Genomic DNA, 12,740 nt, shown 5'->3' with positions numbered 1-12,740 from the left:
AACATATACAGACACCTCTAATATATAAAAGTGACTTGCAATATGCAAAACAGTGTTAATATTAAAAAACCCAAACAAGGTGTGTGAAACGAAAACACTGACAGGTGTATACTTATAGCCTGCCAATGAACAGCTGGATACTGTAATAAAGGAGACAAAAAATGGGGGAGGAGGGACAACAGAAAGCACTCCTAGTGCAATAAAGTTAATAATATAAAAATATAAATAATCTCTCTAGCGATAAAAAACTCACAATTAAAGAGTGGTATAAGCCCCACTCATGGCTATCAAGCCCAGGGAGGATCAGCCCCTTGGGTGCGTGGGATCAAAAGAAAAGCTCTGGTGACCACTGTGTCAAACTCGAAAATTTTAATTCACATAAAAAACACTCCAATCTGCACACTTTAAAACGACTGAGTCCACTGCAGGCTCACCACACCAAATGGGGATCTGTTGCTGTTACGAGGACGGTATTTAGATCCTGTTCTCGTTCCCCTGCTCGGAGTGGTGTCTCCTGCCTGCTGATATGTAACGAACACTTCCGTGTGTGTTGATCACGTGGTCCCGTGACGCGTTTCGCCCCGCCTCTTGGGGCTTTCTCAAACGAGCATAATCTCCTCCCACTGGAGAACCCATTAAGTATCATATGTCCTGAGGCCGTGATCCAATCGGCCTTTCAACCTTATTAAGTTCATATGAGGTCTGTTATTATTCAATTATGTAAAAGCTTCTCTTTACAAATAAAGTTCATTTAGTCCATATAAAGTCTGTTATTATTCAATTGTACAAAAACTTTTCTTTAAAAATAGCCGGTAAACTCCTACAGTTCCCTAAAAAATAAGTCATATTCTATATATCAGCCACCTATACACCGCAATATTAAAAAAGTATTATATATAATCCATATTTAAAGAAACATCATATGTGCAAAAAACATTATCCTATATTAAGTACATATAATCCTGTATGGAAGGGGCACATCCCATAGCTAGTAAATAAAACAGTCCAGAGAAGAATCTATATTTGGAGGAAAAAGGGGAAAGTCTTCTAAATGAAAACTTCCAAAGTTACACATCATAAAGATATAAAGGAGATGATAATCATACAACGTGAGGTGAGGAATAAGTATATATCTATATAGAGTAAAAAAGGGAATGAAATTAAAACACACAGAAAAATATAACATATAAAAAAAAAAATAGTACATAAAACATACCATCTCCTGTAAACAAATAGATAAAGGGACAGGAACTTTATAAAAATTATTATAAAAAATTATTATAAAAAATTACATAACTCAAAATCCCTATTAAGACCGGACGGGGATAAGGTATCAAGTAAAAAAATCCAGCGCATCTCCTCCTGTCCGATCTTACGGATAAAATCACCTCCTCTCCAATCCCTGAGAACCCGTTTTATCCCTATAAATTCCAACCCACTCGGGTCTTGGTTATGCATTTTCTTAAAATGTTCAGAGACACTATGACACTCTAAACCCCTCTTAATATTGTACATGTGCTCCCTTATTCTGATATGGAGAGGACGTGTAGTCCTCCCCACATACTGTAGATGACATGGGCACTGGAGAAGGTAAATTACATTATTGGAATGACAGCTAATATGTTCTCTGATGTTATACTCCTTACTTGTCTTCTCTGATTTAAAAGTTAGTTCCGTTTTGGTATCCTTCTTATTACCAGTCCTGCATGCATAGCACATCTTACATCTATAAAAGCCCTTTGACTCTCCTAGAAACGTACCAGGTGGTCTCTTCGTCTTTTCTTTATGAAAACTATGCACTAAAGTGCTTCTTAGGCTGGGTGCTCCTCGAAAGGTTATTTTAGGTTCAGGTGGTAATAAATCTCCCAAATCTTTATCTGATTTTAATATTGGCCAGTATTTTTTTATTGTATGTTTAACCGACCTGTGTTGATCATTAAAATCAAAAACTAAAACATCTTTAAAATCACCTAGGTTATTATTTTGTTCCTGTGTTCTCTCTATCAGTTCTATCTGTGTTACCTCTTTCACTTCATCAATAGCTCTCTAAAATTTCCTCCGGATACTGTTTATCCTTAAATTTCTTCACAAGGTCCAGTGCTTGCTCTTGATACCCCTTTTCCTCTGTGCAATTACGCTTCAGTCTTAGGAGTTGGCCCTTCGGAATATTGTTCAGCCATGGGGAGTAATGCCCACTACTATAGGTCACATATCCGTTAACATCCACCTTCTTAAAAAAGGTTTCCGTCTTCAGGACTCCTCCATCTATAAAAATCTTAAGATCTAAAAAAATCTATGGACTCTGAGCTAAAAGAAATAGTAAGGTGAATACCCCACATATTATTGTTCATAAAATGTAAAAAATCATTAAAATCCTGTTCTGTTCCCTCCCAAATAAAAATCATATCATCGATATACCTGCGATAGGCACGTACCCGTGCGCTCCAGTCATGCTGCCCATAGATGAAACTCTGTTCCCAATGGGCCATAAATAAATTAGCATAACTGGGTGCATAGGTACTGCCCATCGCAGTTCCCCTAAGTTGTAAAAAAAATTGGGAATTAAACCAGAAACAATTGTTTTCTAGAGTCCATCTAATGCATTCAATAAGAAAGTCAATCTGTTTCTGCTCCAATGTCTGATCTAACTCCAGAAAGTACTTGGCAGCAGCACATCCCCTCTCGTGGGGTATGCATGTATATAGGGAGGTAACATCACAGGTCACTAAAGCATATCCCTCCTTCCATTCAAAATCTTTGAGCATCTTTAGGACATCCGTAGTGTCCTTCAGATATGAATTGGTATTGTTAACCTTAATATGTCTGCTCCTTTTATCATGTGGCATGTCTCTGGAGCTCTGTTGGTGGTAAGTGCTGACGTCTGCTGCAGCTCCTACGCATATAGGGACCTCTTCCTCTTTGCCACAGAATTCAGAAGTGGATCGGAGGGAGGGAGGCCAGGTATGTGTGTGGGACGTGGCGCATTACAACGAGGCAGGCACCATCTTAACTTAGGCCCCGCGCACAAGTGTTTTTTTAACCCCTGCAGTGACATTCAGTGTATAAGACGACCCCCAATTTTAGACTACATTTTTTTAGAAAAAAGCATAGTCTTATACATGAAAAAATACGGTAAGTAAAAATACAAATTATTTAGTGTAAATATTATGGTAATGCATACAACTGCAACAAGGTAGCCTTCCACAAACAGTTGGTGATGTGCCAACTTAAGTCCGTTTAGCAGTCAGCTAACAGCTTTTTTGCTGCCTTGATCTGGGCTGGTCGATTGAATCTCTCTGGGTCCACTAGAGGGCCCACAATTCCAAGCCCATCTACAAGACATCTAGTATTTTCACAGCATGTGTGAGAAGGAGTGCGTTTTCTGCATCAGTGTCAGGATCGGGACAGGGATCCAACACGCAGAGTACAAACAGGTGGTAGGTACGTACCGGACCTTAGAATGGCCGGACTTAACGTAAGGAGTAAGTAGAGAATGGTCTAGGAACAAGCCGAGGTCGAGGGAACGAGAGGACAGGTAAGCGAGAGACAAGCCGAGTCAAAGGGTAACAGAGATAAACAGGGTAGTACAAACAAGCCGGGTCAGAACCAAAGAGACAACTAGAATACAAGAGCACTGAGTGACTAGACAGGCTAGAACCACGACAGGGCAATGAGCAGATGCCGAAAGCCTTACTTTATACCTTGATTCTAGAGGGTAATCACGCCCCCGACGAGTCCTGATTAGTGCTCGGGACTTGACTGACAGGTCGACCCGGGTTGGCGTCATGACGTCGACTACTGAGCGTTGCGTCATATAAGGAAGTGGATCCCTCGCGGTCGGCTTGTAAATGGCCGAGAGACCCGCGAGGAACTGAAGAAACAACCCCTCTGGGAGGATAAACGTCTAAGTCTCTCACCTCCTCTGAGGTAGAGACTACAGGTACCCTGACAGTACCCCCCCTCTCAGAAATGCCCACCGGGCGGAAGGAACCGGGACGAGATGGAAAACGGGAGTGAAAAGCCCTGCGGAGGCGAGGAGCATGTACATCCTCCTGAGGTACCCAAGTCCTCTCCTCAGGACCATATCCCTTCCAGTCAATAAGATATTGTAACTTCCCCCGGGAGATTCGAGAATCGATGATGGAGTTGATTTCATACTCCTCCTGACCCTCATCCTGAACAGAGCGAGGAGAGGATATAGTGGAGGAAAATCTGTTACAGACTAGCGGTTTCAGTAAAGAAACATGAAAGGAGTTAGGAATGCGTAAGGCAGCTGGAAGAGCTAGGCGATACGCAACTGGGTTAATTCGAGTCAGAACCCTGTAAGGGCCAATGTAACGAGGAGCGAATTTCATAGAAGGAACCTTCAAACGAATGTTTCTAGTACTCAACCATACCCTATCACCTGGAACAAAAACCGGAGCCGCCCTTCTGTGCTTATCAGCGTGTTTCTTGAACAACATGGAATTATGTAGGAGAATTTGTCGAGTCTGATCCCACAACTTCCTCAAATTGGCAACATGAACATCAACCGACGGTACCCCTTGGGAAGGAGAAACCGAGGGAAGAATGGAAGGATGAAAGCCATAATTCATGAAGAAGGGACTGGAACGAGTAGAATCACAAACGAGATTATTGTGTGCAAACTCCGCCCAAGGAATCAAACCGACCCAATCGTCCTGGTGTTCAGAAACAAAACAACGCAAATATTGTTCAATCTTTTGATTGGTACGTTCAGCAGCTCCGTTAGACTGAGGGTGATAGGCAGAAGAAAAATTCAATTTGATGCCTAGTTGAGAACAGAAGGATCTCCAAAAACGTGAAACAAATTGGGAACCTCTATCGGAAACAATTTCGGAAGGTATCCCATGTAAGCGAAAAATCTCTCTCGCGAATATCTCCGCCAATTCAGGAGAAGTCGGGAGTTTAGTTAAGGGCACGAAATGAGCCATCTTAGTAAACCTATCAACCACCGTGAGGATCACAGTCTGTTTTTTAGAAACAGGCAAATCTACAATGAAGTCCATAGCCAAACAGGACCATGGTCTCTCTGGAATGTTCAAGGGATGTAACAACCCACATGGAAGCGTATGAGGTTGCTTAGTCTTCATACAGACCTCACATGCTCCGATGAAATCCCTAATATCCTTCCGTAAAGAAGGCCACCAGAAATCTTTAGAGATCAAGGAACATGTCTTGCGAATACCCGGATGCCCAGCCGCCTTACTGTTGTGAAAACACTGTAAGAGTTCCAGTTGGAGTTCAGGAGGAACGAAATGCCTTGACCCAGGAGTCTGTCTAGGCGCCAGATGCTGCAACTTCATGATCTGATCAAGCAACGGAGAGTGAATCTTAAGACTCGTGTTGGCGATAATATTGCACCTGGGTTCTATAGAAGACAAAACCGGCTCAGATATCGCAGAAGGTTCATATTGTCGAGACAAAGCATCGGCTTTAGAATTCTTAGAACCAGGTCTATAAGTGAGCATGTAATTGAAATGTGTGAGGAATAAAGACCAACGAGCTTGCCTGGAGGACAAGCGCTTGGCCTCCCCAATATAGGACAGGTTCTTGTGGTCTGTCAAAATAGTAACAGGATGTAAGGTACCCTCCAATAAATGTCTCCACTCCTTTAAAGCCATGATAACTGCTAGTAGTTCCCTGTCACCAATGTCATATCTGCTCTCAGGGCCTGATAGTTTCTTGGAAAAAAAAAACACATGGATGTAAGGGCTTATCCACACCTAACCTTTGGGACAGGATAGCACCTATACCTGTCTCTGAGGCGTCTACCTCGAGTAGGAAAGGCAGAGTCGTATCAGGGTGAACTAAAATTGGTGCAGAAGCAAACAGTTCCTTGAGTGTTTTGAAGGCAAGAAGGGCTTCAGTAGACCAGTTCTTAGTGTCAGCCCCCTGTCTGGTCATATTGGTAATAGGAGCTATAATTGAAGAGTAACCCTTAATGAAGCGCCTATAATAGTTGGAGAATCCAATAAACCTCTGAATGGCCTTGAGGCCCCTGGGTAAAGGCCAATCCAAAATGGACTGGAGCTTATCCGGGTCCATCTTAAACCCTTCCCCAGAAATCACATAACCAAGAAAGTTTATCTGGGATTGGTCAAAGCTGCATTTCTCCAATTTGCAGTACAGGCCATGTTGAAGAAGCTTGCGCAATACCCTTCTGACTTGTCTGTGGTGAGTCTCAATCTCTCTAGAGTGTATAAGTATATCATCCAGATATACAATAACGCAGTCATGTTGAAATTCCCTAAGAACTTCATTGATCAGGTCCTGAAATACTGCCGGTGCATTACAGAGGCCAAAAGGCATTACTGTGTATTCATAGTGCCCATAACGGGTATTGAACGCCGTCATCCACTCGTGTCCCTGCTGAATTCTCACCAAGTTATACGCCCCTCTGAGATCTAACTTGGTGAAAATCTTGGAGCCTTTTAGACGATCAAAGAGCTCGGTAATCAAAGGAATTGGGTAGGCATTTCTAATGGTTATTTTGTTCAAACCTCGATAATCAATGCAAGGTCTTAGTGTACCATCCTTCTTTTTAACAAAAAAAAACCCAGCCCCGGCAGGAGAGGAGGATCTCCTAATGAATCCTTTTTCAAGGTTCTCACGAATATACTCCTCTAAGACTAAGTTCTCTTTAGTGGACAAAGGATATACATTACCCCTGGGGGGCATAGTACCAGGTAGTAGATTAATCTTACAATCAAAAGACCTGTGTGGAGGTAAAGTATCAGCATTCTTTTTGTCAAATACTGCCTTTAAATCCAGGTACAGGGGCGGTATTTGTACCTCTGTAGAGTAGGTAGAATTAATCGGTGTGTTAACTGCGCAAAGCGGTGACACTGTCCGTAAGCACCTGTCCTGACAACCCTGACCCCATGAGATTATCTCCCCTAATTCCCAATCAATAATAGGGTTATGTTTTTTTAACCAAGGGTACCCCAGGACTATGGGAACAGAAGGAGAAGAAATAAGCAATAAAGATATGTCTTCCTCGTGTAAGATACCAACAGTTAATTTAACGGGTATGGTTTCACGGAAAATAACAGGCTCAACTAAAGGTCTACCATCTATGGCCTCAACGGCCAAGGGTGTCTCCCTTAACTGGGATGGGATAGCGTGTTTGGTAACAAAAACTTGGTCGATAAAGCTCTCAGCAGCTCCGGAATCTATCAATGCCATAGTTTCTAGTACTCCCTTCTCCCAAGTTAAAGAAATGGGTAGCAGAAGCCTGTGATCTTTATAATTAAGATTAGATGACAAAATAGAAACACCCAAGGCCTGTCCTCTAGAGAAACTTAGGTGCGAGCGTTTCCCGAGCGATTAGGACAATTTAGGCGTAAATGACCTCTGACTCCACAGTACATACACAACCCCTCCCTTCTCCTGTACTGTCTCTCCTCTTCTGAGAGGCGAGTATTGCCTATCTGCATAGGTTCTGGAAAAAGTGAGGTTGTGGATTCAGAACTTTGAAATGAAGGAGCTAGTTTAAAGGAAGGTCTACGGTTTCTCTCTCGAGTGTTCTGCCTCTCTCTTAAACATTCGTCAATGCGAGAAATAAAAGAAATTAAATCCTCCAAATTTTCAGGAAGCTCTCTAGTAGCAACCTCGTCAAGGATTATGTCTGATAACCCGTTTAAAAATACATCTATATAAGCCTGTTCATTCCACTTAACCTCTGCCGCCAAGGACCTGAACTCTAGTGCATAATCCACAAGTGTTCGGTTTTCTTGTCTAAGGCGCAACAGTAATCTAGCTGCATTGACCTTTCTACCTGGAGGGTCAAAAGTTCTTCTGAAAGCAGCTACAAAGGCATTATAATTATATACTAACGGATTATCATTTTCCCACAATGGATTGGCCCATCTCAAAGCTTTCTCAACAAGTAATGTGATAATAAATCCAACCTTCGCCCTATCCGTAGGATAGGAGCGGGGTTGTAATTCGAAATGGATACCTATTTGGTTTAAGAAACCACGACACTTCTCTGGAGAACCACCATAACGTACAGGTGGAGTGATAAGGGAAGAAGCACCTACAGTGGCTACCTCTAGACCTGAACTCACAGGAGAGATAGAAGTATTATGCATCTCCTCTGGTTGATTACCAGAACGAGATAGTAACGCCTGTAGTGCTAGAGCCATCTGGTCCATTCTGTGATCCATGGCGTCGAACCTAGAGTCAGAAGGACCAACCTGAGTGTTTGTACCTGCAGGATCCATTGGCCCTGTCGTAATGTCAGGATCGGGACAGGGATCCAAAACGCAGAGTACAAACAGGTGGTAGGTACGTATACCGGACCTTAGAATGGCCGGACTTAACGTAAGGAGTAAGTAGAGAATGGTCTAGGAACAAGCCGAGGTCGAGGGAACGAGAGGACAGGTAAGCGAGAGACAAGCCGAGTCAAAGGGTAACAGAGATAAACAGGGTAGTACAAACAAGCCGGGTCAGAACCAAAGAGACAACTAGAATACAAGAGCACTGAGTGACTAGACAGGCTAGAACCACGACAGGGCAATGAGCAGATGCCGAAAGCCTTACTTTATACCTTGATTCTAGAGGGTAATCACGCCCCCGACGAGTCCTGATTAGTGCTCGGGACTTGACTGACAGGTCGACCCGGGTTGGCGTCATGACGTCGACTACTGAGCGTCGCGTCATATAAGGAAGTGGATCCCTCGCGGTCAGCTTGTAAATGGCCGAGAGACCCGCGAGGAACGGAAGAAACAACCCCTCTGGGAGGATAAACGTCTAAGTCTCTCACCTCCTCTGAGGTAGAGACTACAGGTACCCTGACAATCAGGTAGCATAAAAGTAAAGGTTCTATATTACAAACAGTAATACTTTGTTGATGACATACTGAATATCAGTAGACCATAGCCAGTCCCTGATGCTTAATTAATAATCCGTTAAGACTATACCTAAAGTAACCTAAAATAAATAAATGCTAAGCCATAATGAACTGTGCATAGTAAAACAAATATGGTTCAACAATTTTTTTACTAGATGCAGCAGAAGTCACTCACACATGAACACTTGCCATCAACAAAGGACAATACTTGCAGCTGTGTTGCAAAAATGAAGAGAGGAGACACCCGGTGCACTGGAGCAGGACCAGCAATCCGACAATCCCACAACACATCAGGCAAACAAAAAGAAAATATCCAGGCACTCAAGGTGTTCAAGCCACAGGTAGGTTTAATGGAACTAAAAAGAGCAGCAATGTTTCTACCTGCTAAGATGTCTTTGTCAAGCTGTGTCAAAGTTGCAAAACTACACTATATGTAGACATAATGACTAAAGCAAGAATCTCAAACTCCAGCCCCCTTCCCCCCCAAATGTTGCTAAAATACAATTCCCATGATTATCTAGCCATCTGTTGCACTCAAAGAATTCTGGTAGACGTAGGCCATCAGTCTTTGGAGGGCCAGAGCTGGAGAATCCTGCACTAAAATAACAGGGTCGTTGAAAGATAGCAACCAATCAATTTTGATGAAGATCTCTGAGGAAGAAGTGTTGTCCCTCTCGCCATTACTGAGAACAATAGGAGCAAATGCCTAGATCATAATTAGTGATTTAAGGCAAGCAAGATGCAGAGCTGCCTGTTTTCCAGTGGTAAGAAAGTCTCAACCAGCCTCCTGTAAGCTGCATCAAAGAGTAAGATGGATTATTTCTGGGTGAAGCTGTCCTGGTAGCGTGGACAATCTCGTTCCGCAATGGTTTCAGATATACATTGTAGTTCATAATAAGTAATATGTCTAAAGAATACATGACAAGCAAAACATAAATGTGTAAAACAATCTACACGTATTCTTGGTAATATAAGCTGTTTAAGATGGTTAATTATAGAAGCTTAACATTCAAAAACTTACATGGACACTAACACTGATTTCAAGTCCATGAAAAACTTTATGGGTCTTTCTTTTCCAAAGAAATCACATTTATGTCCATCTGTTAGGAACTTGGAATAACAGAATGTCTTGTGACCTACCAAATGATATTTGTGCCTCACCTGGTGGAAGTTTAACAGATTTCCTGAAAATGCCTCCTGGGCTCAGGAGTGGAATGGCATCTGGTAAGTAACCCTCATTCCAAGGTGATGTAGCTCTTGTGATTGGAAGGTCGTTTTCAGATACTTTTTCAGCAGCTTCCAAGGTGACAATCTGGATGTCAAACATAAATAAATATAACATACTGTTAACTTAGAATATCTCAGCATGAATTCAAAATGATAGCAAATTAATAGTTGATGTATAGTATCAATGAACAGATTTTTATGTATTTATCTTGTTTTATGTGTATTTGTATTATTAATTAATCCCCTTAATGATGGTGGGTGTACAATGCCATCCTTATGGGGTGGCCCTAAATGCTACAGGGCGGCATAGAACGTCCCAGGTCCCTGCCGATGTTCTCGCAATTGCATGGTGGGCATAGCTGGCTTGTGCAGTGCCTCCAGGGGGAGTGCCTGGACTCTCAGGCCGTCCCCCTTAACGACTGCACAAAAATTGTAAAAGTTTAATAAAAGTTTATAAATTAAGCAAAAGTGCTTAGATTATATATACCAAGTTATGGGGGTGGGGAGGAGGGGATTGTGTGAATGAAAATCCTTTCTACCTCAAGTCAGTGGATAGTCAATACATTGTTAAACACAGATCTGCAGATCTGCACACCAGTCAAGCCATAAGACTTATACCCCTTTATGTTTCATTAGAGATATTTTTGCCAGAAGCTCAAGGAAGCAAGGCGAATGGTAGGACCCACCTAAGAGGTCTGCCTTGACGTGGCAGGTGGGAATACCCTCTCATGGCCATTGGAGGTAACTAAAAACCTCCATTTGTTTAAAAATACATAGGGATGTGGAAAGAGCGTAGGTAACTTATTTTCTTTGGTTTAAGCCATAAGACTTGCTTTTCCAACAGACATCTCATACTTGCAGTGATGGTACTACTGCAAAGAATTCTGGGTGGGCTTGTTCAAATTGCTCAACAAAGGCAAATTAGTTTAAGCAAAAATTTGATTATTTGTTGAACTTATTTGCATATGCCCACCCATAATGGCAAGTCTCATGGCTTGACTGGTGTGCAGATCTGTGTTTAACAATTTATTGACTCTATATATATATATATATATATATATATATATATATATATATATCTGTATCTTGGAAAGTTACAGGGTTAAATATAGGGCTTGCGAACTAAATTCTCTAGACTTTCTGTCCGAGTTGTCAGGCAGGTCCCTCAAATAGTAATCAATAACATTACTTATTTATATAAAAAAAATTGCATCAATACATATATAAATATATATTTAAATTCTATGTATGAATTTATACATATAATTTAAATATATCAGTGTATTTTCATCATTCCCACCCAAGTGTCTACCAAACTCAAGACCTTCTCACTGCCATAATAACCTTCTACTATATCAAATTAAGATGTCTACTTTATATTTATATCTTTGAACCTTTATCTACCGCAATGATGGCACCCACCCATGCACATTCACAATGCAGTCTCCAAATGTTCCTTTTCTTTAAGTAAATATCAAAGTATGGGAGAAAGACTTCTATCACCTACTCTACCAGTGAATTGTAAATTATCTTTACCCTCACATTTAAATTGTTCATTTATTCTGAATTACAGGGCCAAGTATTTAAAAAAATAAATAAATAAAATAGATTTTCTCGCTCTTCTAGGAAGTATATTTTTTTGTATGCCTCATCCTCAGGTCCTTTACCAGAGGCCTGGGAGTTTGAGGGTTCTGCACAGTATCTTCTGTTTCTAGAACTGAACTTTTTCTGGACAACGATCTCAGATGTTGCACCTGCTGGGAATCTGCTGAAGCCACTCCCCTATCATGGGAGGTCAAAGCAGCAAGTGCTCCTATCACAATTGGGACTACTTCTGCCTTCATTTTCCACATCCTTTCTAGCGCCTCTTTCAGTACTTGGTATTTGTCCACCTTCTCGTATTTCTTCTTCCTGATGTTATGGTCACTTGGTATTGCCACTTCCACCACCACTGCAGTCTTCAATTCCTTGTCTACCACCATGATGTCAGATTGGTTGGCCGTTACTTGCTTGTCTGTCTGGAACTGAAAGTCCTACAGGATCTTAGCCCTGCCATTCTCAATTACTCTCTCCTTCTTCCATCTGGATGTAGGCAGGTCCAGCCCATTTTCTTCACAGATATTTTGTTACACAATCCCAGCAAGTTGGTTATGCCTCTCAGTGTATGGTGTCCCTGCTATCATCTTGCATCCGACTACTATGTGATGGATTGAGTACTTGTAGCTGTTCTCTATGTCTCCTTTTTGGCCTTCTGGTATTTGATTTCCTTCTGTCCTGATCATCTTTGCTCTTTTTGCAATCATCTGCCCACACTTATCTTGTCTGAATGACATTCCGATGTCCTTGCTGTATTTCCTAGTTAGGTGTATCAATGTCCCGCTCACTCTTGGCATACAATTTGATGTTATCCATGTATAGTAGGTGGCTGATGGCAGCTCCAATCTTGAACCTGTATCTATATGCACTCTTCATGATGATCTGGCTAATGAGCTTGAGGCCTATGCAGAACAGCATTGGGATAGCGCATCAACTTGGTATATGCCGCACTTGATGTTCATGTGTGTTATTGTCCTGGATTGGTTTCTAGAGTTGTTTTCCACTTGACCATTGAGCTCTTGAAGTGATTAGTATCTTGCTG

At 41.7% G+C, this 12,740-nt stretch overlaps 1 protein-coding gene across 1 annotated transcript in view; it reads right to left on the bottom strand.

The window, feature by feature from the left end:
- Positions 1-12,740, bottom strand: part of COL26A1 (collagen type XXVI alpha 1 chain) — a 374,102-nt gene that overhangs the window by 31,885 nt on the left and 329,477 nt on the right. Inside the window, exon 5 of the mRNA XM_063444114.1 lies at positions 10,037-10,187. Coding sequence (XP_063300184.1) covers positions 10,037-10,187 — 151 coding nt within the window. The remainder of the gene's footprint in view (positions 1-10,036; positions 10,188-12,740) is intronic.

Source organism: Pelobates fuscus, chromosome 1, assembly GCF_036172605.1.
Source record: "Pelobates fuscus isolate aPelFus1 chromosome 1, aPelFus1.pri, whole genome shotgun sequence".
In the NCBI taxonomy this organism is placed as follows: domain Eukaryota; kingdom Metazoa; phylum Chordata; class Amphibia; order Anura; family Pelobatidae; genus Pelobates; species Pelobates fuscus.
Note: the sequence above shows the minus strand (reverse complement) of the source record. Positions and strands in the feature narration are given on the sequence as shown.